The 26,365-nt window shown below is 47.7% G+C and overlaps 1 protein-coding gene across 1 annotated transcript in view; it reads right to left on the reverse strand.

Moving 5' to 3' along the window:
• Positions 1-16,081, reverse strand: part of PHC1 (polyhomeotic homolog 1) — a 32,696-nt gene extending 16,615 nt beyond the window's left edge. Inside the window, exons 1-3 of the mRNA XM_056848123.1 lie at positions 16,071-16,081; positions 4,343-4,501; positions 3,043-3,153 (exon numbers count right to left, since the gene is read on the reverse strand). Of these exons, the coding sequence (XP_056704101.1) occupies positions 3,043-3,153; positions 4,343-4,456 (225 nt within the window). The 5' untranslated portion in view covers positions 4,457-4,501; positions 16,071-16,081. The remainder of the gene's footprint in view (positions 1-3,042; positions 3,154-4,342; positions 4,502-16,070) is intronic.
• Positions 16,082-26,365: the final 10,284 nt, after the last annotated feature.

Genomic DNA, 26,365 nt, shown 5'->3' on the forward strand with positions numbered 1-26,365 from the left:
ACTGTGTAACTCTGGGGTGCTGGTGGATCCTAGCCCATGGTGGGAGGCTCATGTCTACCATGTGGCTGTCCCTTGGAAGAATTACTAGATACCATTGCACAGTTTATTCGGTCCATCCTCCAAGAAGCTGGAGACAACAATCGTGATTGCTAGGCAGGGACCGTGGCTCAGCAACAGAGCATCTGCTTGGCATGCAGGTTCAGTCCCCAGCATCTCGTTAAAGGGACCAGGCGATGTGAAAGGCCCCTGCCTGAGACCCTGGAGAGCCGCTGCCGGTCTGAGTAGACAATATTGACTTTGATGGACCAAGAGTCTGATTCTGGTATAAGTCTGGTATAAGGCAGCTTCATGTGTTCGTGTGATTCCTTCCTGCTTCCCCGCCCCAACAAATAACAGCTATGTGAGCCCAGCACCATGACAAGGCAGAGCTTACTTATGGGGGATGGGCTGTGGCTCAGTGGTAGAGCATCTGCTCGGTATGCAGAAGGCCCCAGGTTCAATCCCCGATATCTCCAGTTAAAGGGTCTAGGCAAGTAGGTGATGTGAAAGACCTCTATCTGAGATCCTGGACAGCCGCTGCCGGTCTGAGTAGCCAATACTGACTTTGATGGACCCAAGATCTGATTCAGTATAAGGCAGCTTCATGTGTTCATGTGAGACCAGGTTTGAATCCCTGCTCTGACATCAAAACTTATCTATTTTATGAGAGGCTGTGGCTCAGTGGTAGAGCATCTGCTTGGCATGCAGAAGGTCCCAGGTTTAATCCCCAGCATCTCTACTTAAAGGGACTAGGCAAGTAGGTGGTGTGAAAAACCCCTGCCTGAGACCCTGGAGAGCCACTGCCAGTCTTAGACAATACTGACTTGGGTGGACCAAGGGTCTGATTCAGTATTAGGCAGCTTCATGAGTTCATGTATTCTTTATTTGTACTCTTCCTTTAGGGGAGGGGCTGTGGCTCAGTGGCAGAGCATCTGCTCGGTATGCAGAAGGGCCCAGGTTCAATCCCTGTCATCCCCAACTAAAAGGACCAGGTGATGTGAAAGACCTCTGCCTGAGACCCTGGAGAGCCGCTGCCGGTCTGAGTAGACAACACTGACTTTGATGGACCGAGGGTCTGATTCAGTATCGGGCCGCTCTGTGTGTTTGGGACTCAGAATTTAGATTTTTTTCCCCTGCTCCATCCTTACAGCTGTAGCTCCCTGCAGGATCCCAGCTAGTGAAGGCCAGGTCACGTAGAGTCAGGGGTGCAAACTGCAATGTTCTGACCTTATTGCAACAACATTCTCCAGAGCAGCGTTTTCCTGTTCTTCATGGGAACGGCTGGGAAGACTTCACCGGTATGTCAGGTGATATGGAACTGTCTACACTACGCTAACAGCTCTGCAGGCTCTCAAACAGGGAAAGGGTGTTTTTTTAATTGTTTAGTTTATTTTAAAACAAGGAATTGTCACAACCGACATGAGTTGGGCACGGTAAAGAACAAGCCAGTGCTTCATCACTATATCTTATTATCAACCTAAGTAAATAGCAAATGAAATGAATTATCTCTTTTATACGCTGCCCACCATTACATATTCTACTTGAGTAACTTACCGTATATACCCGTGTATAAGCCGACCCGCGTATAAGCCGAGGTGCCTAATTTCTCCCCAAAAATGGGAAAAAATTAGGCACCCGCGTATAAGCCGAGGGTCGGCTTATAACTCCTCCCCCCCCCCCCCCGCAGACTTACCTTCTGGGCTCCTGGCGGCGGGAAGCAGCGGATCCGGCGGGGGTGGCCTTCCTGCAGCTGCAGGAGGGCCCCCCCCAAGCCGCTCCTGGCGGCGGGAAGTGGTGCGGCGGTGGGGGCGGCGGAGCAGCCTCCCCGCTGCCGCAGGGGGCCTCTGGAGGCCGCTCCCGGCCGGGAGAAGAAGGCGGGGGCGGCGGAGCAGCCTCCCCGCTGCCGCAGGGGGCCTCTGGAGGCCTCTCCCGGCCGGGAGAAAGCGGCAGGGGCGGCTGAGCACCCTTCCCGCGGCCGCAGGGGGCCTCTGGAAGCCTCTCCCGGCCGGGAGAAGGCGGCGGGGGCGGCTGAGCGCCCTCCCTGCGGCCGCAGGGGGCCTCTGGAGGCCTCTCCCGGCCGGGAGAAGGTGGCGGGGGCGGCTGAGCGCCCTCCCCGTGGCCACAGGGGGGCTCTGGAAGCCTCTCCCGGCCGGGAGAAGGCGGCGGGGGCGGCTGAGCGCCCTCCCCGAGGCCGCAGGGGGCCTCTGGAAGCCTCTCCCGGCAGAGAAAAGATGGCGGCGGTAAGTTCCCCCCTCCCTCCTCCCTCCCCCCTCTACCGTATTGACCCGCGTATAAGCCGAGGCCGGCTTTTTCAGCCCTTTTTTTTGGCTGAAAAACTCGGCTTATACGCGAGTATATACGGTAGATCAATCAGCATTTGTCGGAGAGGGGCCGTGGCTCTGAGGCAGAGCCTCTGCTTGGCATGCAGAAGGTCCCAGGTTCAATCCCCGGCATCTCCAGTTAAAGGGACTAGGCAAGCAGGTGATGTGAAAGACCTCTGCCTGAAACCCTGGAGAGCCGCTGCCGGTCTGAGTTGACAATACTGACTTTGATGGACCAAGGGTCTGATTCAGTATAAGGCAGCTTCATGTGTCCCAGGTAACATCTTTACATTGATTGTTCCATGTGGGATGCAACTTCTCGCCACACCAAGTCCACGTTACCCACATCTTTGCCCCTTTGAAGAGCAGCAGGCTGTACAAGAATACAATAATCTATAACCATCATCCCCCCAAAAAAAAGATCTCCTTGGAGATGTTTTCTAATATATGCTGCCTAAGATCATTTAACTGGAGAGGCTGAGGACTGAACCTGGAACATTCTGCTTGCAATGTATGCACTCAGCCACTGAGCAAAGCCCCTCTCTAATATGTTCACTCACACACACACACACACTCACACACACGAAAGCATAGCATTGAGGGGCAATGCTTATTGACTTCTCCCAACCCCCCCAGCCATCCTCCCCCAGGCAATTCTAACCCTTTGGAGAATCCAACTCACCTGTTGAACAGCAGCCAGGCTGTGAAGCTGCGCGCTATTGAGCTGCTGCTGGAGCATAAACTGGTGGAAATACTGGGCTGCATTGGGCTGCCTCTGAAGGGCCTGAAGAGCCTGCAGTGAACGGAAGAAGAGTTGGTTTTTATACGCCGACTTCCTCTACCACTTAAGGGAGACTCAAACCGGCTTACAATTGCCTTCCCTTCCCCTCCCCACAATAGACACCCAGTGAGGTAGGTGAGGCTGAGAGAGCTCTAAGAGAGCTGTGACTAGCCCAAGGTCACCCAGCTGGCTTCGTGTGTAGGAGCAGGGAAACAAATCCAGTTCACCAGATTAGCATCTGCCGCTCATGTGGAGGAATGGGGGAATCGAACCTGGTTCTCCAGATCAGAGTCCACCGCTCCAAACCACAGCTCTTAACCACTACACTACGCTGGCTCTTCCTGGAAGAGGACACCACTCGGAGCACAGAACATTCAGCCTTGCATTCTCATGGGGAGGGGCCGTGAGGGGCTGTGGAGGACAGCCTGCATGAAAGACAAGCCCCCCCCATGGCACCTGACTGAGCTGAGCCACCCCTCCCATGGGAGACGTGATAGAACTGAGGACTAATGGATGCCGTCTGCTATAATAGAAGGGCCAGGAGAACAACACTGGACCATATTTATTAGTAGGTACAAAGAAAGAGCCAGAATGGCATAGTGGGTAAGAGCAGCAGACTATCATCTGGAGAACCGGGTTCAATTCCCCCTCCTCCACATGAGTAGCGGACTCTAATCTGGAGAACCGGGTTCAATTACCCGCTCCTCAACATGAGTGGCGGACTCTCTTATGGTGAACCGGGTTTGATTCCCTGCTCATCCACATGAACCCTGATGGGTGACCTTGGGCCAGTCACAGTTCTCTCAGCCCACGCGGAGGCAAGCAATGGCAAACCACCTTTGAACATCTCTTGCCTTGAAAACCCTACCGGGTTGCCACAAGTCAACTATGACTCAAAGGCACTTTCCGCCACGATCACCACAAGCAAGAACAACCTGCTAGCAATTGATAGGGGCCCACACACACCCCACCAGATTTCTCTGCACTTCTCCACACTAGAGTTGGGGTGCCGCCTCTTAACTGGCAGCCGCTACCATTGTTTCCTGGACGAGCGGGGAATTGAACGTGGGTTTCCCAAATCCTAGTCCAACACTCTGACCACTACACCACGCTGGCTCAGTGTGTGAGCTGGTCATCTCATCCAGGCTTTAGGGAGATGGACTGGACGGCCCTGGCTCACAGAACACAGGGGGCTTCTCACCTGCACAGCCTGCCGTTCGTAGAGCGTCATCTGTGATATCTGAGGGCGGGTGCTTCCACCAGAGCCCGAGCTTCCGCTGGCTGAGTTCGAGTTCTGCTCGCTCTCTGTCTCCATGATGGCAGTCCTCAGCGAAACACCCCTAGCTTTTTGTCTTGAGCTCTGTACCAAGGAAATTAGAGGTTATGTCCCTGCAAAGGGCCAGATTCCCTTGCCTCCCTCTACGTTAGAAGTTACATTATCTATTAATGTACATATTTACAACCTGGCTTTCTCACTGAGACTCAAGGTGGATCAAGCAATGTAAAGTCAAACACAATCCACGCAATGGGACACCCAGTAAACAAAGCAATAAGGTTTGGATTGCAGAAGTCTGAAAACGAGGTGAAATGTAAAAACGGGGCTGAAACAAAGCTGAATAACATGACACATTAAATGATGGGGGGGATTCCATAGTAGGATTGCCCTTACAGCAACAGATAGCACAAACTATATACAGTAGCGTAGTGCACAGTCTCGATACCCCTTTACTAAAGCATCTTCCTGAACCGTTCTATTACAATAGCCCCGTTACCTTTGCAAAAAATGCCCTCCTGAATAATTTCATTTTGCATAGTTTGCAGAAAGCCAGGAGGGTGGGAGACTTCCCGACCTCAGGCAGACCGTTCCACGAGGTAGGGCCCACAACAGAGAACGCACATGTGTGGGCGGTAGTTGATTTTGCCCATTTGCAGAAGTGGCGCTTCCAGGAGGCCGTGCTGGGGTGGCAGCAAACGGGGAGAGAGGCTTTCTCTTCGCGTGCAACAGAGAACGGGGGGATGTCGACAAACAGTCCATCCTTAAGGAGAGTTACTCCAGTCTAAGCCCATTCATTTCAATGGGCTTAGACTGGAGTAACACTCCTTAGGAATGCACTGAAAAGAGGGTGATTCCGTAGAACTAGGAGGGGAGAGCATCCAGAAACAGCCAAGGTTGCTCCTAGCCAAGGACCTTTCAGGGCCCCTGCTGATGCTGTGTCTCGAAACAAAACAAACGAAAAATAATTCCTGCTAAAAGCAGCCTCGTGGCGCAGAGTGGTAAGCCGCAGTACGGCAGTCAAAAGCTCTGCGCACAACTTGAGTTCGATCCCCATGGAAGTCGGTTTCAGGTAGCCGTCTCAAGGTCGACTCAGCCTGCCATCCTTCTGAGGTCGGTAAAATGAGTTCCCAGCTTGCTGGAGGTGAAGTGTAGACAACCGGGGAAGACGATGGCCAACCATCCCGTAAACAAAGTCTGCCTAGTAAACATCGGGATGTGATGTCACTCCATGGCTCAGGAATGACCCGGTGCTTGCACAGGGGACTACCTTTACCTTTTAAAAGTAAATTACCAATACACAAAAAGGTCAATCCTAACACAAGTTACATCCTTCTAAGTAGGACCCATCCATGAGCCTGTCTCTCACCATCGGTCTCTTCCGTCAGCAGTTACAAACTTTGTTCGTTCGGCATACCCCACCCCACCCCACCCCCAATAACCTGTTATTGGCTCACCTCCCTGGTTCTGGTATTGCTTATGTGTTTTTATTTCAAATTTTTAAATGTTGTTTTTAATGGTTAAATGTTTTTTACGTGCACCGCCTCGGGGAGCCTGATTGGGTAGAAAGGCGGCATAAACATGTTTTAAATAAAATAATAATACAGTAAAATAAGTCTGTGGAAGGCAATGGACATAATCCTCTGTGGGATTCTGCTGGAATTTAGCAAAGCATCAAAAAAACTGTGTATAAGATATTAGCTGTTTTATCCAGGGAGTGATATATTTATTTTGTGCAATATTATTTTGTGGACATGCTAAAACAATGTGGGCCAGGGGGTCTATTTGATCCGGACAAAATGGGCATTTGCATTCTTCCGCAGTAATTCTGTTGTATCGCCCTTGTGTCTCGGCTGAGCATAGGGCATGACATCTCGCCAATAAGAAAGCTCGTCTGAACTTGGGAATTTCTAACCCGTGGAAATGGTCTGGCAAGGAGAAAGTTCTGTTGAAGGGTATCTGGAAGAAGTGAGGTGAACATTTACGATTTGCGTCCTAACACACTAAGGACCAGTCCTCATTTAAGATCTTCTTAAGAGCTTGCTTTCCGAGCAGCAATAAGATATTGCTGTCCGGAGCAAATGCAGGAACACAGGAATGCTCCTCTCCAATAAAGCAAAAGGGGTTGTGTAAGAAAACCAGGAAGAGGAATGCCAACAGTGACAAGTCATGGGAACGATTTGCTTTATTCTACAGCAGACGGTGCAAAAAACTGCCAGGCTAGATGCACCCCCATCAACCATATCATGCAATTAAAACTAATATATGCAAATATTGCACCGGGTTTTCTAATTATTCCTATCAAGGTAACTGGGTATAAGATATTGCTGTCCGGAGCAAATGCAGGAACACAGGAATGCTCCTCTCCAAAGAGGCAAAAGAAGTTATGTAAGAAAACCAAGAAGAGGAATGCCAACAGGGACAAGTCATGGATACGATCTGCTATTTTCTATAGCAGACAGTGCAAAAAAATGCCAGTCTTGACGCAGCCTCATCAATCATATCATGAAATTAAAACCATTCTACGCAAATATTACCCCGGTTTTTCTAATTATTCGTTTCTGGGACTCTTTTTAAAACCAAGTTAAGAAAGCAAGTAAACTAAGCGGAAGGCAGTGATATTTAAGACTGACACTCCAGCTGGGGCTGGAAAAACAGTTCACATTCTTAAGTATCAAGGTCAAATGTTTAGGCAGCGAGGGTTTTTCCAGCTTGTCACAGAACTTAAAGGGGAAGGCAACACATGCAAAGTTTGTATAGGCAACATTAACACAGCGTGCGGATTACTGTTGTGATGAGGCACAGACAGCCTCAAGAAAACAAATTCTACATTTGAATTCAAGTGGTCACGCTCGCATCCACTTTTACTTATAATAAAATAACCGGTGTGAATATTTGCCCACAATATCTGTCAAGCCACGTTTATTGATACGGTCTATTTGACCAGCCAGAAATTAGTATATCAGATTGTCCAACTTGATAAAACTGTAAAAACTATTACAAATTACAAAAATTGATAAAAAGTGGTATTAATAAGATATAAAATATTAGTGCAAAACACAAAAGTGGCTTGCCAACTTAAAATTACTAAAAGTATAGAAATATAAAATAAGGTTTTTTCCCCACCCTATTTTGCATATTTTAATTGCAATGGTGCAGAATTTGGCAGTGGGGAGCAAAAGATGAGGAATCTCCCCCATCACAAGCTTCTTAGACAGGAACTCAGCCAACTTATCTAGGAATCCACAGATCAGGGGAGGAATAAGTCTAATACGAGCCCCATGATAAAATGGACAGCTGAACAATACATGTTCGATAGTTTCTATGTCATCTGTCCTACTGTGAGACCTCAGTACCTCGGCGTATTTCTTGCATAGGGAACTTCACTCCAGACGTAGTCGCGACTTTAAAGTTTTATTAAGAAAGCCAGCGAGTTCAGCAAGTCATAGAAATTTAAGGCTAGAATACAGGCATGGGGAAATACTGGTACATATATAGGGTACATACAATGAGGTTAAGTTTAGATACAAAGAAGCAATACAGAAGTTAACTGCCGGTAACGACTTAAAACGCATACAAGAAATTAACGCGTGCAATCACTAGATGATCTTCCAGAGCTCCCAGGCATTGTTCCGCGGGACCAGGCATCATACTAGCGATTACTCGGGCGGTTCTCCATTGTGGTGCAGATGCCGGGCGGGAGAAAGAGTGCAAAAAGGGGTGGGGGAACGGAGCGGACTAAGACTCCATTTTGTTTCTGTGAGGAACCATCTTGTTTTATCCGGGGACGACAGGAAGCCTTAGCTGACATCTCGCCTCCCCAAAGACCTCTCCCCCGGGTTTCCCGGTTTGTTGGGGCAATGCCAGTGGAATTCAGCTATCAGAATGGCGTTTATGTGCACCGCGGCCACCCATTCGTCATGGCTAGAATTCAGGTGTTTCCAGTGTACAAGGTATTCCAGCTGACCCCTCCGTATCCTGGAATCTAAAACTTTGGAGATTTCAAAGTGCTGTTCCCCTTGAACCATAATTGGGGTTGCCGCCGAGGGTTCGGGGTGCCAATCGGGGGCAGGTAAAAAGGGTTTCAACAGACTTACGTGGAATACCGGGTGTATTCCCTGTAAGGTTTTAGGTAGGTCCAATTCGACGGTGACCTCTTTGATAACCTGGGAAATTGGGAACGGGCCCACATACTTTTGACAGAGTTTCTTGCACGGACGTAAGGACCTGAGATTCTTTGTGGAGAGATACACCTTTTCTCCAACCCTAAGATCCCATTGGGGCGCTCGGTGTTTATCCGCCTGCACCTTGTACTTTTCCTTTGCCTGCTCCAAATGCTTCACTAACCAGGGCCAATTATTTCTTACTGTGTTAGCCCAAGCGGATACTTCCGGGGGTCCCCACCCGGCAGGGGGGGAACAGCTCCCAAAGGATCAAATTCCATACCATAAACAGCTTTGAAAGGGCTCAAGCCTGTAGCTGAGTGTACGGAATTGTTGTACGCGTACTCAGCCAGCGGTAGCAGGTCGACCCAATTGTCTTGGTGGTAGTTTGCAAAACAACGTAAATAGCATTCAATTACAGCGTTAACCCTTTCCGTCTGCCCATCCGTCTGCGGGTGATAGGCAGATGATAAACCCTGTTGCACTCCAACCAGCCCTAAGAATGCCTTCCAAAATTTAGATATGAGCCTCTGTCGCTCACGATCTTCCAAGGAAAACCGTGAAGGCGGAAGATCTTTGTACAAACAAATGGGCCAATTTGTGGGCCGAGGGCATTCCCTCGCACGGTATGAGGTGAACTTGCTTCGAAAAAAGATCAGTAATCACCCAAAGAACCGACTTCCCCTGACTAGGGGGGAGGCTAGTGATGAAATCCATTCCGATCACCCGCCAGGGTGCCTCCGGAGTCTCTAGGGTCTTTAATCCGGGAGACTTCCCCATCAGGCGTTTATTCGTGGCGCACGCTGGACAAGACTTTATAAAACCATCGATGTCCTGGCGCATCCCCGGCCACCAGAAACGATGTCTCACCAGGTGCAGGGTTTTGACGAAACCGAAATGCCCCCCCGTCTTGGAGCTGTGGCTCCACTCTAGTACCTCTCGGCGCAGCTTCTGGGGGACATAGGTTTTACCCTCCGGGGTGCCATTGTCCTCTCCTCCCTGAGGAGATAGGGGCTTATCCCTTCATTCCTCCTGAAGGGCTTCCCCCCACCTATCTTGGATGGCTGCGGGAAGATCCCCAGGGATCGCCAGGGCCCGGGGGGCAGAATAAGGGGGTCCGGGGCCAGCTTTGGGGCCGCCGCACGGGCTTGGGCTCTGGTCAGAACTCCTGCGCTTGCCCCCTCCTGGTCCAAGCCTAGTGTTCCGGGATAAAGAGGGACCCTACCGGCTGCTCGACTTTGCAGTTGTATTGCGGCATGCGGGACAATCCTTCCGCCAGACTATTTTCCCTCCCGGGGATGTGCTTGATTATGAAACAGAACTTGGAGAAGTCCGCCCACCGGAGCTGTTTAGCCGACAGTCTCCTTTGCCCCAAGATAGCCTCCAGATTCCGGTGATCCGTCCAGACCTCAAACGGTTCAGTTGCCCCCTCTAGGAATTGGCGCCAGATCGTGAGGGCATGATTAATTGCAATGGCTTCCTTCTCTCCAATCGGCCAGTTAAGCTCGGGACCGGAGAATTTTTTCAAAAAATAGGCGCAGGGTCTGAGCACCCCCTGAAGAAGTGCGCCCCCCATGGCCTTATCTGAGGCGTCCACCTGAAGGGTGAATGGGCACGAACAGTCAGGGTGGGCCAGGATGGGTTCGGAGGTAAAACAGCTTTTCAGCAACTCAAACGCCGCCTGACAGCGGTCGTCCCAAGGCACCTGATAGTTTGCAGCAGTAGCCGCCTGCCCCTTCCCTTTAGTTTTAAGGAGGTCCGTGATGGGCAGGGCAATCTTGGCAAAGTCCGGGACGAAACTGTGATAAAAATTAGTGAACCTCAAGAATTGTTGGACTTGTTTGCGAGTCCTGGGGGTTCCCACTCACGGACTGCCTGAACCTTCTCGGGGTCCATGATCAACCCGTTGGGGGACACGACATACCCGAGAAAAGACAGTTGGTCCTGTTTGAACGCACACTTAGAAAGCTTTGCATACAAATGGTATTCTCGCAAGCGGCGCAATACCTCCCTTACCAACTCCCGGTGTTCCTCCGGGTCCCGGGTCCCTCCAACGAGGGGGGTTGCTCCCGGCCAAAAGCTCTGGCGGAGGTCTTCATCCATGAAGAACGGGTTAGTGGATCGTGCGGACATCCTATTCTACACACATAAACTACTACAAAAATAAAAAAGGAGTGATTCTAGCCTACTGTGAGACCTCAGTACCTCGTTGCGTTCCTTACACCTACAAGGGCATAGCCTTTCAGATCTTGGGATCTTCTTATATTTTCCGCCCACAATATCTGAGGTTGGAATTTTGTTTGCTTGCTTAATATCAGCAGATGGGTGACAGGAGGCCAGGGATGGATGACCGGTGGGCAGAAGCAGTTTGCTAAGCTCACAGCACTTCCAACGGAGATTGGATCACATCAGAGGTCCCGGGCTTTGCAGCTCACGGGACTGCTGGGACGGATTATCCTAGATCATTTTTATTCCACCCTCCCCTCCTTTTGGGATGTCGAAAGGCTGTATTTAGGCTGCAAGCAGACTTATTTCAGCCTTACAGCAAATAATTATTACCCAAGCTTGGAAATACAAGAACGACTAAGCACAAAACTTAATAGGCCCTTTTTCTTGTCCGTTTAATGATACTGCCCTAAATCTTAAGGATGCAGTCCTACCAATTTAGCTCTACGCCAGTGCAACTCTGAGATATTACGACACAGCACCCCACCAAAGTCAACCCCAGCACCAGTGCAGCTGTGCTGTCATGGAGACCAGAAACGGGTGGTTTTGGGAACACACTGGGAGATGAGTGGGGATTACTCAGTATCCTGCACCCCTCAACCCATGCTATGGAGGAAGATGCCTCCAATGGGGAGACAGGAAGGGGAAAGATGTTCTTCCTAATGGAAACATGAGGCAGGGAATAAATCTTGTACCCTCTTTCTTAGAGTGAGAACATACACCCAAAATATCTCCCAAGTAGAGACCTGGTGGAAAATTGGGAGGGTAATCTTCTGAGGACTCCGCCCACCCAATTTTTCCAATTTAAAAATTGCGACATTCTGGGAACATGGGGGGGGGGAGAACACTTATGCAATATTTTTGCTTTTAGAATGAATGGGATGGTTTTTTTCAAGACAAGGTTTTTCCTCACTTAAAACGTACAGAATGAAAAAGTCTGAGGACCTTTTCAAAGTATCTAATGGAAAAATGGAAAATGTATGGAACGCTGAAACAAACTTCTATGACTGGGAAGGGAGGCTTTTGGAATGAGTGAAATGAAAGGCAATCTTTTGCTCAAAATGTGCAGTACGAAAATTTTATATAAGGCAGTCTACAGCATTAGATAATAAATCTGGTGGATACTTGTAGACACATACCATATTTTCAAGAACACGTTTTTAAGTTAAATGTAAACAGCTTTGGCAACAATTAATATGCTGTAAAGCATTTAATAATAACAGTACATTATTAAAGAGGTTACAGTTTTCTCTGTTATAAATTTTAACTTAATATCCAAATATGCTAGCAGTCCTACTTATTGCGAATCTACGCATTTCCATCCAAATAATACTCTTCCTTTGGTTTACTACAGAATTCAGCTTGTCTTTCCAACCTGTCAGATGTTCAAGTTTCTTTATTATTACAGTCCACAACCAGAATATAAATAAAGGAAACATTAATTACAAAAGGGATAAAAGTAATATACAAAAATGCATTAATAAACACAGGATAGTCCTAATGGATACCAGCTAAAACTACACGTCTGACAACAAATTGGAACTTTGACACTCTCCTGGGCGAATACTAAAAATTAGGTCATTTCAGTGACTGAAACTGCCACTCTTCAGTGTTGAAGGCCCTTCCCACTTTTTAACCTGTCAGATGGCAAATACCCATGTGCTATGGTAGCATAGGGTACAGAGATTTGCAACTCTTCCTCAAGTACTGCCGTTTTTCTTATAGAAAACAAAGACATCGATGATACTTTTTAATTCCCCAAATATTCCAAATAGTGCAATCTTATATGCTAAGTTCGAAATGGTACATTTTTATGACGTCCAATCAACAGAAGACATTTAGGCTTGACAGGAAAGTATGGTAGGCATATATTTCAATCTTCCACGTAAATGTTATATCTCTGCTCCCAACTCAGTCTGCAGCCAATCACAGTTCTCCGAAGTACTACATAAATCCCAGCCAGAACGCCCTTTTTCTTCGCTATGGAGTGTGGAGTGTGGTTGCATGCCATGCTTTCTGCACCTTGGCAATGCAAACGGAGAAAGGAAATTTACCAAACGAAGGAACAATTTGCATGAACAGCCAAAGAGGATAAGCAGAGATTGCCACAACATATTGTTCATATTGCTCTGCACAGAACCCTACAGATACATGCGCCTCGGGACATAAACATACCCCTGGATCTGGGGATGCAAGCACAATGCGCCGCACGCAAGCAAAGGGGGGACCAATGCCGAAACTTGCCAAAACAGAACCTCATGCTAATAGTATCTATCTCGATACACATCAAAGAATCATCACATGCATGATATCTTAAAGTCCATATATTTTTGCAAAATGTTTTTTTTAATTGCTAGTTTCTGCAACACTGGCATAACAATCAAGCTGTCAAAACATGACTTCCTATATAAACATGCCAACAGGAACACAGTTCCCATTCAAAGACCATATCACAGCACAGATATTAACAAGAGTAACCTGTATATAAACACAAATACTATAAACACAGCAAAAGATTCAAGTTGCGATCGGCGAGACAGGCAAGCAGCTAATGGCCCATTTCACGCGCAGGTGAGGGGGGAGAAACATAACCACATTTCTGGGTGAACGTCAGTCAATTCGTTCAGTGCAACAGAACCCTCCACCTGCAAAGCTGCCAGGAGTGGATCATATGCCTACGGATCGTGCCATAATCCAGTGGTCCCTCAATGTGGTGACCACCGACACTTTTCCTGGCACCCGGAAAGTGTTTGCAGAAAGGGAGTGGGGCCGGGTGGGCTTTTGCCTAGCCCGGCTTCTGGTCGGCCACTGGAGATTGCATTGACTAACAAAATGTCTGGCAGGGTATGCATGAGGTTTCGTGAGCCACAGCTCAGATACAGATAGAATGTGAGTCCACCTAGCCTTAAGTAGAGAAGAGTGAATTAGACACACAACTGCAATATAAATGTCAAAAGCAAGTGAATGACATTAGCAGCCGTGATTGGATTAGGTGGGATATGCAGAGGGGTAGCAGGCGTGGAGAAACCAGCATTGGTAATGAGACAGTAATCCCAGATCTCTGTTCAATCCAGGAGAAGGCACTGTCTTGAGTTTCACAATTAGTTGTAATCTCCCTTTGAAATCCCGTTGTAAAAGAACTTCTACTCTTAAATCAGCAACTGAATATCCTGGAAGGTTAAAATGTTTCCCCACTGGTTTCTGAATGTCACTTACTTGCTTTTGACATTTACATTGCCATTAGGTGTCTGAATTCACTCTTCCCTACTTAAGGACAGATGGACTCACATTCTAGCTGTATCTGAAGAACTGAGCAGTGACTCATGAAAGCTCAATACCCTGCCTGAAATTTTGTTAGTCCTTAAGGCACTACTGGACTCTTGCTCTTTTCTACTGCTACAGATAGACTAACACAGACTCCCTTCATGATCTATCTCCACAGCAAGGCTCCCTGTGTGTGGTACGTGCTATCTATATAATGCCATATACACAATCTCATTCTTAGTGAGCTGTATGTCTACTTATGCCATACCACATAAGAACATAAGAAAGGCCCTGCTGGATCAGACCAAGGCCCATCAAGTCCAGCAGTCTGCTCACACAGTGGCCAACCAGGTGCCTCTAGGAAGCCACAAACAAGACGACTGCAGCAGCACCATCCTGGCTGTGTTCCCCAGCACCTCATATAATAGGCATGCTCCTCTGATACTAGAGAGAATAGGTATGCAGCATGACTAGTATCCATTTCAACTAATAGCCATGAATACCCCTTTCCTCCATGAACATGTCCTCTCCCCTCTCAAAGCCTTCCAAGTTGGCAGCCATCACCACATCCTGGGGCAGGGAGTTCCACAATTTAACTATGTGCTGTGTGAAAAAATACCACATTCTTCTTTAGAAAACAGCAAAAGTCCAGTAGCACCTTAAAGACTAACAAAATTTCTGGCTGGGTAGGCGCTCTCCTGGGTCACAGTATCTGAAGAAGGGAGCTGTGGATCACGAAAGCTCCATGCCCTGCGAGAAATGTTGTTAGTCCTTAAGGTCCTACCTGACTCTTGCTCTTTTCTACTGCTGCAGACAGACTAACACGACCACCCTTCGCGATCCATCCCCTTGCCCCAATCCACAAAAAAGGCAACTGCTTTGGACCAACCGGGGCCTTCTCGGCCGTGGCCCCCCTCCAGGACCTCGTCCACAGAAAGACCAGTCGACTCAGCCAACATTTTTTTTGTTTCTTCCTTTCCCCAGTCGAGAAAGGGGTGCCGTGCTTCCAAACTATGCCCATGGAACTTTCTCCAAAAAACAAAAACCTGGCTCAAAGTATTTGCCTATGTGGTGGGAAGATCTCCCCCCCCCCCGTTATGTTATGTGGGGCTGTAGAAGATCTCCCCCCCCCCTTCATACACTGAACCCCAAAATAGGTTTCTGGCAAACATTCTATCTGTGTTATGATCATTATCTGACGCTGACAAATCGATTTAGAATCATAAGAGTCAGAAGGGACCACAGGGGTCATCTAGTCCAACCCCCTCACTGCACAATGCAGGAAACTCACAACTACCTCCACCCCACACACACCCCAGTGACCCCCTCACTCCATGCCCAGAAGATGGCCAAGATGCCCTCCCTCTCATGATCTGCCTAAGGTCATAGAATCAGCATTGCTGACAGATGGCCATCTAGCCTCTGCTGAAAAACCTCCAGGGAAGGAGTGCTTACTCCCTGTCTTCCCCAGTCCTCTCCCTCCCCAGGCTGCAACACCAAATCTCCAGGAATTTCTCAACCTAGAATCATAGACTTGGAGGGGATCACCGGGGTCATCTAGTCCAACCCCCTGCACAATGCAGGACATTCACAACTACACACACACACACACACTGTGACCTCTACCCAGTGCCCAGAAGATGGCCAAGGGTTCCCTCCCTCTCATGATCTGCCTAAGGTCATAGAATCAGCATTGCTGACAGATGGCCATCTAGCCTCTGCTTCAAAACCTCCAGGGAAGGTTTTTTTATCAGATACGGATCCCTGTATCTCCCCCCCCCCCAAAAAAAAGGCACTTTATGGCCCTGTCGGCCAAGGAAAATCAGAGAGAAGCAAATATAAATATTTATAAAATATAAATGTATATATTGCTTTTAATGGTATTGGGTCTGCACATTTTAAAACCGCTGTCATGTTGCTTTTATATTGCAACGGCCTACGGTCACAGACTATAAACTGCTGCAGCTGCTACAGTAGAGAGAGGCTTTGCGAGGCTCGCTTACCTCCGCCTGGGCCTGGCTGGAGCCCCGAGCGGGCGGCGCGCGCCGGGGGGGGTCTCCCTCCGCCCCGCAGGAGGCGGCCCGGCAGGACCTGGCCGAGGGAACCGCCTTCCGCCTCCCCCCTCACCTCACCGGCCCGCCTTCCGCCGCTCTCCGCCGCGCGAGGAACCGCCACGGCCCCGCCTCCCTCCTGCCGCCGCGGATCCTCCTCCCTCCCCTCCTCTCTCCCTGCTCCGCCACTTCCGGGGGAGGGCGGCGTTTCCGGGGCACGTGACCTCCGCCGCCTCTCCCTCCCTCTCTCTCTCTCCCGCCCGCCGACGGAGAGGGCTTGCTGTTGCTATGGCGACAGGAGCGCGGCCTAGCGGAGGCCTCAGGACGGGGCTGGATTTGATGGGAGGGGAGAGGGCCGGATCCCCAAAAGGGGGGGCTCGACCCACCCACGCACCCCCCCCCCGGCGCCAGCGCTGCTGGCCTGTCGAGCTATATGTGTGTGTGTATGTGTATGTGTATATATATATATATATATATATATATATATACACACACACACACACACACACACACGTCTCTGTGTGTGTGTATATGTATATATGTATAGGCCTGTCGAGCTATGTGTGTGTGTGTGTGTATATCTGTGTGTATGTATATGTGTGTGTGTATATATATATATATGTGTGTGTGTGTGTGTGTGTGTGTATATATATATATATATATACATCTGTATGTGTATATGTATATGTGTGTATATATCTCTCTCTCTGTGTATATATATATATCTGTGTGTGTGTGTGTGTATGTATGTATATGTGTGTGTGTGTATATATTAAACAGCTTCTAAAGCGACTAAAATGACTAAACTGTAGCTAAAATGACTAAACTGAGGCTGTCATATTTTGGTCGCGTCGTGAGAAGACAAGAGTCCCTGGAAAAGCCGGTCATGCTAGGAGAAGTTGAGGGCAGCAGGAAAAGAGGAAGACCCAACAAGAGATGGGTTGACTCAATAAAGGAAGCCACAGCCCTCAATTTGCAAGATCTGAGCAAGGCTGTCAAAGATAGGACATTTTGGAGGACTTTCATTCATAGAGTCGCCATGAGTCGGAGCCGACTTGACGGCACTTAACACACACAAAGCGACTAAACGAGGAAATTGAAATTGTTTTGAAAGCTTTCTATTCCTGGGCTCCATCATCGTCTTTAAGGTTGACAAGGAGGAAATTGAAATGGTTCAAGGCTTTCTGCTGCTGGGCTCCATCCTCAACCCAAAGGGGAGGCTGCAGCCAGAAAATCAGAAGGAGGCTGAGACTGGGAAGGGCCGCCGTGAAGAAGCTAGAAAAGATTCTGAAGTGTAAGGATGTGTCACTGGCCACCAAGACTAGATTAATTCATGCCATCGTGTTCCCTATTACTTTGTATGGGTGTGAAAGCTGGACAGTGAAGAAAGCTGATAGGAAGAAAGTAGACTCCTTTGAAATGTGGTGTTGGAGGAGAGTGTTACGGATATCGTGGGCTGCCAAAAAAACAAATCAGTGGGTCCTGAACTGACCCTAGAAGCTAAAATCGCTAAACTGAGGCTATCGTGTTTTGGTCACATTATGAGAAGATGGGTGTCCCTGGAAAAGACAGTCATGCTAGGAAAAGTTGAGGGCAGCAGGAAAAGAGGAAGACCCAACAAGAGATGGACGGACTCAATAAAGGAAGTCACGGCCCTCAGTTTGGAAGACCTGAGCAAGGCTGTCAAAGATAGGACATTTTGGAGGACGTTGATTCATAGGGTCGCCATGAGTCGGAAGCGACTTGACGGCACTGAAAACCCACATTTTTTGTTTGTTTGCTTCGAGGCACAGCATCAGCTGGGGCCCTGAAAGGTCCTGGCTAGGAGCAACCTTGGCTGTTTCTGGATGCTCCCCCCTCCTGGTTCTACAAACAGAGGGAATATAGCGAGAGATGGATTGACTCAAGAGATGGATTGACTCAATAAAGGAAGCCACGGCTCCTGTTTGCAACATCTGAGCAATGCTGTCAAAGATAGGGCGTTTTGGAAGACTTTGATTCATAGGGTCACCATGAGTCGGAAACGACTTGACAGCATTTAACACACACACAGCGACTAAAAGAGAAACCGTTTAATAACAATAGTAGTTTAAGGAGTATTTATACTATTATTGTCATTACACGGTTTCTAAAGTGAATAAAAGAGAAACCGTTTAATAGCAATAATAGTTTAAGGAGGGGGGATTGCATTTTTCAAGACTATCCATCCCTCCCTAAAGGGACTAAAAGAGGTTTACAACAATAGAAAAAGACACAATATTGGAAGGGACCGCCAGGGTCATCTAGTCCAACTCTCTGCACAATGCAGGAAATTCACAACTACCTCCCCTCCACACACACCCAGTGACCTCCTACTCCATGCCCAGAAGATGGCAATAAAAACCCACCAGGATCACAGACCAATCTGGTCTGGATGAAAATTGCTTCCTTACCCCAATCATAAATAAACAGGAACAAAAGCACAATAGTAGCCTCTTAGGGTTGCCAACTGCAGATTGGGACATTCCTGGAGATTTGGGGTGGAGCCTGGGGAGTTCAAGGTTTGAGGAGAGGAGGGATCTCAGTGGGATGTAATATCATATAGTTAACCCTCCAAAGTAGCCCTTTTCTCCAGGGGAACTGATCTTTGGAGATTGGTTGCAGTTTGGGGAGCTCCTCCACCTGTAGGTTGCAACCCTAGCTATAGTCTAGACTTGGGTCAGTCCAGATTACCCTGGACGGCTTATTTGAAGGCACGGGCTGACAGCATCCTTAGGCCTAAGCAAGAAGAAGCTTCTGAATTATAGAGACCCTATGACTTAGTGGCCTCCAAAATGTCCCGTCGCTCCAGAGAGCACATTCCGAAAACTAAATTCTGACCTGCATCCTCCGACTGAGGATGCAAAAAGAACTCCACTCGCGAGGAAGGAAGAATTCATTTGACTTGCCTTCAGAACACCTTTCTTAATGCCGTGCAATAAATGTTTGGGCTGTGTGAAAGGGGCTCTGGTCCGTTATTTATTACCAAATCTATAGATTGTGTACTTGATTAACAAGCACAATACCTTAATAGACTTAGTAACAATAAGGCACAGAGGCAACTTCATGAATTTAACAAATCCTTTTTATTGCTTAATTCAATATACTACAAGGCGAGTTCCATAGCATGAGACAGAGGGTAACAGAATTTAGGCAGAGTCACAGCTAACTATTACAGAAATTTGCACACAGTATACAGATCATAGCTTATACGTTTTCATACTTTACCACCACTTCCCAAGAGACCTCGACTAGATCTCTAAAGGTTTAACAATTCCAGGCTCCTTTTATACATTTTGTCATGGGAAAGCTAGTCCTGGGATTAGACCTATGACACTTTTCCCAAGGACTTTCACCTGTTCTCAAATCTTAATCCATTCCACCTGCTTTCGCACCTCCGAAGGTCCTATGCCCAGGGCTATGTCTGCTGCCGATAAGAATATTATCAGATATTCAATGTCAGACCCATTACTCAATAAGGTGTGAAAAAGGCTTTAGGGAAGCCATTTAAACCATCCTTGAAAAGGATCCAATGGAGTTAAATTACCCCCCACCGGGCAGCATTCCAGGATTCAAAGGGCCAGCTTTTTGGACATTTGATCAGTTGTTTTGGTTATAGGCAAGGTTGTTGGCTTTCAGCCCAGTCTTTCGCTGCCAGCTGGTGGCGACGTCATTGCAAACGGTTTTTTTCTACTTTCATCCCACTGATGTGGAAACTAGATGTTAATTAGCAAATGTTGCATAAAAAAACATCATTTAAGCTATATGTTCAAAATTACTGTTTGCCCATTTCATGTGCATGTCTCCGCTTTAGATAGGAATCAGTCTCACATGAACACATGAAGCTGCCTTGTACTGAATCAGACCCTTGGTCCATCGAAGTCAGTATTGTCTACTCAGACCGGCAGCGGCTCTCCAGGGTCTCGGGCAGAGGTCTTTCACATCACCTACCTGCCTAGTCCCTTTAACTGGAGATGCCAGGGATTGAACCTGGGACCTTTTGCATGCCAAGCAGATGCTCTACCACTGAGCCACAGTCTCCACTGCCTGCTGGTTACCAACCTTAGTGTGTTACGGGGGGTGGGGGTGGGGGGGAGTCTGACAGATCCTGATGAGGTTTGTTTTACATAGAATCCCCCTCCCCCAATCCGCCATCAATCATGGATCGACTCCATGATCACAGACTTACAGTGTGATCCTAAAATCTTGCTCACCCTCATGTATTTATTTACTTACATTTTTATAGTCCGTTTTTCTGACTGCTGTACCACTGAGCAGTCCGCCTTTCTGACGGCTCTTAAGAATCACAACTAGTATCTTCCCTGCCACCAGGAGGCAGATGGCCTCTATCCAAATATTAATTAATTCTGAAGATAAAGTTGATCTACTGGATTTCAAAAGACAGTACACTTTGAAAATTAGAGGATTAAAAGAAGGAGTAGAAGACGATAATTTAGTGACCTTTCTAGAGGAAAGTTTTGCATTGATTATTGGGTCGGATTTTAAGAAAAATTCTTCGACAGAGAGTTTATAGAATCAAATCTGGAAATATAAATGAAAATATGCAGCACTATGCCTGTACTCCAGCGTAAAAAGGGTATTCCTGGGGGCAGAGACAGAGTTAGTTCCCTGTTGACTTCCGGCCTGGGAATGCCACCTTTTGGAAGCTCAAACTTACACCATCAAAAATGGCGACATGGCCCATAGGGCTCCATTATAAATGTTTTGCAACTCCCCCCCCCACTAAAGCAGCCCCACCCACAAAGGGCCAAAGTAGAGTTGCCAACCTCTAGGTACTAGCTGGAGATCTCCTGCTATTACAACTGATCTCCAGCTGATAGAGATCAGTTCTCGGCTCAGAGGGACAAAGGGCATCTTCATGATGGGTGTTTCCTTTTCCTCTTAGCTCGGGAGGCAGGATCTAATATTTAATTTTTTTCCTGGCTTCTGAGGGTAAACGCCCCCTTATGGCCAGTTCTATTTCCTGCCTTGATCGGGAGAGCAGCCTTTCGTAGCTCTTAGCTGCATGGGATTAGAAAAGCCTTATCTTTATTCTCTATTTCTCTCCTAATACTATTCCTTCTAGTTTTTTCTCTGTCCTTTAAGGTAAGAGTAGGAATAGTTTTAAGTAACAGGGCCCCTTCCCGCCAAAACAAAATGGCGGATCGGTAAGGAGATAATTTATTGCCTTAGCCGATCGGGACCCTAGCCTACTAACGGCTACGTCTCAACCATCTGAGGCCATCCACCCCTCTACAAGTCAACAAATTGACTTGAGGGCAAAACCAAAAAAGAAAATTGGCACAGGCAGCGGAGAAAAGCGCAAATGGGCTGTCTCGGCCGGCAACAAGCGCGCGAAACGCCTCGTAGAGGCAGCCTGCTCCGCAGCCGTGCCAAATGGAAACGTAAAAAAGCCCGCAGCGGCGCAAAGAGTCCAGCAGCGCCTGCTGCTTCCTCTGTGAAGCGTTTTCGGGCGCACAACTCGGAGACTGGCGGCTTGCCTTTGTCTCAAGATGCCCCGACTGTAGGCGCGGATCACGCAATGGTGCCGGATGCCCAATCGCAACAGCTGCTCAGGGAGCAAACCCAAGAGGCCGGCGGCTCGCACATGCCTCATGTCGTCTCGTCCTTAGGCGGCTCGCCTCTGAATCAAGGACGAGAAAGATCAGCGGAGACTTCTTCTACTGGTAGGATCTCCCTTCCCCCATTACAAGACGGCGGGCTAACTTTTCTTAAAGCGGAGCTCTCTGCCCTTATTAGACCGCCTTCACCAAAGGTTTGAGAGCGGCTCAGCCAGTCCCTCATTTAACTCATGCCTACCCAATCAAGGGAATGACTAATCAGGGGACTCTTAATCAGGCCTGTACCAACATGGGAACTCATTCAAGCCAAATCACTGCAGGGAATGAGGCTGGTTCCTCCTATGGGGAGACCAGATGGCCCACTAAAGCAGCCCTTAAGGACAGTTCTGTCCAACAAACTATGCAGGGGGAAGAGGAGGATGACTCTGTGTACTCAGGGATGACAACAATGAAAGGGAAGATGAACAATTCAGTTCAGATGGGGAAGATATCATTGAACAGCCCAAGCAGTCCAGGGTTTTTAACACAGAGGAATTCCCTCTATTACTATCAAAGACACTGGCTGCACTTGATCTTTCAGATGACACTGAGTCAAGTACTCAGAGAAAAAAGGGAACAACAGAGTTTTTCCACATGCCTGACACCCTTGAAAAAGTAGTACCTGTACCAGAGTATTTTCTTTCCCTTATAAAGTCAGAATGGGAGAAACCTATGGCCTCCAAACAATGGCCTATAACATCAAAGAAGTTTTACAACCTGGATCAAAACACTTCAGATATACTTAAGGTCCCCCTGGTGGAAACACCGGTTACTACACTACACACATCAGACCTGGTTACAGAGGAAGACCAGATACTGATCAGGGATCCAGCTGACAGAGCTAGCCTGCAAAAAATCCCACGAGGCTTCAGCCTTAGCAATTAAGGCATCAGTGACTTCAGCACTGGTCTCCAGAGCCGCAATAATATGGGCTAGAAAATTAACACAGCTCATTCCACAGGAGGAAAAACAAGCCTGTGAGGGAGTGTCCAGAATTTTAAGAGCAGTATCATTCCTTGCTGACTCCACATTAGACACTATGACTTACACAGCCAGAGCCATGGCAACCACAGCAGCCGCTAGGAGAGCCCTGTGGCTACGCCCATGGCAAGCAACACACAGGTCAAAATCTGTTTTAATGGGTTTTCCCTATCAGGGAAAAAGACTCTTTGGAGACAAGTTAGACCCCATACTGGTGGAAACTAAAGATAAAAAGAAAGCATTACCCAAGAGTCTCCAAAAAGAATTCAAAAATAACTCAGGTTACACTCCATTTCGGACTTACCACACACTGCAAAGATATAGACCAGACCAACGTAGAGGCCAATGGAACCAGAACCATAACTCCTTTCGTAGAGGAGGAAGGTTTAATAGAGGAGCCAAATTCCACACATTCCAGGGCGACAAAGGGAATAAGCCCGGTCGCCAAACAAAACAATGACGCCACACTACAACCTGTGGGAGGAAGACTAAAAAATTATCAGACACAATGGTTAGCCTCACACCCAGACCAATGGGTGCTCAATATAATAACACAGGGCTACCAAATAGAATTCTCCCACATTCCAGCAAACAGACTGATTACTTCACCAACATCCAAAAACAAGGACAAACTTCAGAGAACCTCTCAAGCAATACAACATCTGCTGGACATAGCGGCGATAGAGACAGTGCCTCTATCGGAACGCTCATTGGGAATCTATTCAGTATTCTTCACCGTTCCCAAGAAAGATGGAGGATGGAGAGCCATCCTAGATCTGAAGTTTCTGGACAGATTTATCCCACTGAGACGTTTCCGAATGGAGACACTAAAATCAATCACCGAGGCACTAAGACCCAGGGAATTTTTAACGTCCATAGATCTTACAAAGGCTTATCTACATATCCTCATACATCCACAACATCGCAGATTCCTGAGGTTCCTATACCAAGGATCCCACTACCAATTCAGGGCCCTTCCCTTCGGGTTAACATCAGCCCCAAGGGTATTCACCAAAGTGCTAGTTACTCTGGTAGCAGAACTACGCAAAGAGGGAATAAGAATACATCCCTATTTAGACGACATACTGATATGTGCGGATTCAAGACAGCAAAGCGCCCTACACACACAATTAGTGATAGAAAAATTGACAACACATGGATTCCTTATCAATTACAAAAAGAGCAAACTGGCCCCCTCTCAACGATTGACACATCTAGGGGCAGAAATAGACACTCAGCACAATACACTGTTTCTCACAAGAGAAAAAATCAATCTCATCTCGTCCCTAGCCAAAAAGATCTACACTATCAGGTCATCAAAACTCATGACCCTTGCCAAGTTACAGGGTCACATGGTGGCCTGCATTCCCACTGTCCAATGGGCTCGTCTCCATGCGAGACCATTACAATGGTTTCTCAGACCCTACCAACAAGATATACAAAAGAAAAGGGATGTCAACATCCTTCTCTCCAAAGAAGCCAAGAACAGCCTAATATGGTGGTCGCACCAAGACAACCTGTCAAAGGGCCTCAAATACATCCTCCCTATTCCGGAACAGATTTACACCGGCGCTTGCATGACAGGGTGGGGGGCAACATTCCGCACACTCATAGCCCAAGGCACCTGGACACTCCAGGAGCAGAAATTACACATAAACGCCTTGGAGATCAGAGCGATCTACAGAGCCCTGCAGAGCTTCAAACAACAAGCTCAAGGCAAGAACATACTGATTAGGACAGACAATGTAGCCACCAAGGCACATTTAAACAAACAGGGGGGATCCAGATCGTCACTTCTTCACAAGGAAGTGTTACTAATTCTACAGTGGGCAGAGTCCAATCTAACATCAATTTCTGCAGAGCACATACAGGGAGTAACCAATGTGCAGACAGATTGGCTCAGCAGGGAGACTCTCAGCGAGACGGAATGGTCTCTACACCCAGACATTTTCCACCTTATAACACAGAGATTCGGAACACCAATAGTAGACCTATTTGCAAACAGCTCAAACCACCAGATTCCACGTTATTTTTCCAGGTACAAACAAGCAGGGGCGGAACAGACAGATGCATTGACAGCACCCTGGCCCAAGGGAATGTTATACGCCTTCCCACCCCTTCCACTCATTCCAAGAGTGCTAAGGAGGATACAAACATTGAAGGCACATGTCTTGTTCATAGCACCGTATTGGCCCAGACGCCCATGGTTCCCCACATTAATACAGATGTCACGGAACAATCTCTGGAGACTTCCAGACTCTCCGGACCTACTGATACAGGGACCAGTTCGTCATCCCGAACCAGAATGGTTCAAAATGACCGCTTGGGTATTGGAAGGGGGAGATTGCACAGATTAGGTTACACCGAGGACATAATTAACACCATTCAGGCTGCACGCAGACCCTCAACACAGAGAATTTATAATTCAACCTGGAGGGCATTCACCAGGTGGTGCAGGCGCAAAAATATCAACCCTCTCAAACCTCGAACCCTAGGCATTCTCTCCTTTTTACAAGAGGGTCACAGAATTGGTTTAGCTACGTCCACACTGAAAAGACAACTAGCGTCGATAGCTACTATCGTCCCAAGAGTAGCAGGGTATAAACTGACAAAACATCCTCACATAAAATCATTCCTGAGAGGCATGACTGTTATTGCTCCTCCTGTAAGACACAGGTTCCCCACCTGGAGCCTACACACCGTACTGACTGCGCTCACAAAGCCGCCATTCGAACCTCTTGCAAAGGTCGGTTTGAAATGGTTAAGGATGAAAGTACTGTTTCTCACTGCTGTAACTTCGGCACGTAGAGTCTCGGAGACAGGAGCTCTATCGGTTAGACCAGGATTGATCACATTTCACAAGGACCAGGTGGTTCTTAGGCACGACCACTCATTCGTTCCAAAGTGCAACACAAAGTTCCATAGAGAACAGGACATAGTACTCCCATCATTCTGTCCCAATCCAAAAACACCTACGGAAAAGACATGGCACTTGTTAGATCTCCGAAGAGCACTACATATATTCATATCTAGAACAGAGGACATCAGATCATCAGAATCACTGTTCATCAACATTTCACAACCAAGAAAGGGTAAACCCATGTCAAAGGCATCTATCAGTCGCACTATTGCCTCATGTATAAAGACCGCATATATGGAAAGCAAATTACTCGTTCCAGGAGGCATAACCGCCCACTCGGTTCGAAGCGCGGCCACCTCAACGGCCTTCGACAGACAGGCTCCCATTGAGGAAATTTGTAAGGCGGCCACTTGGTCCTCCGTGTCTACCTTTGTAAGACACTACAAGTTAAACCTTTACTCGTCTGCAGATGCAGCATTTGGTAGACGAGTATTGCAAAGCATATTACAGGACGTCTAACCCTCCCAGGGCGGGGACAGCTCTTGTATGTCCCATCATGAAGATGCCCTTTGTCCCTCTGAGCCGAGAAAGAGCCTTGGCTACTTACCGTGAAGGCTTCTTCTGCTCAGAGGGACGAAGGGCATCTTGCCCTCCCAGATGTCAGTTAATAGTTGGGTTATAGCATTTCAATTAGTTGAAGTTCAAGTTTGTGTACTTAACATTATAGTTCATGAAAATACAGGTTACAATTTAATACCACATGTGTC

This window comes from Euleptes europaea, chromosome 4 (assembly GCF_029931775.1).
Source record: "Euleptes europaea isolate rEulEur1 chromosome 4, rEulEur1.hap1, whole genome shotgun sequence".
In the NCBI taxonomy this organism is placed as follows: domain Eukaryota; kingdom Metazoa; phylum Chordata; class Lepidosauria; order Squamata; family Sphaerodactylidae; genus Euleptes; species Euleptes europaea.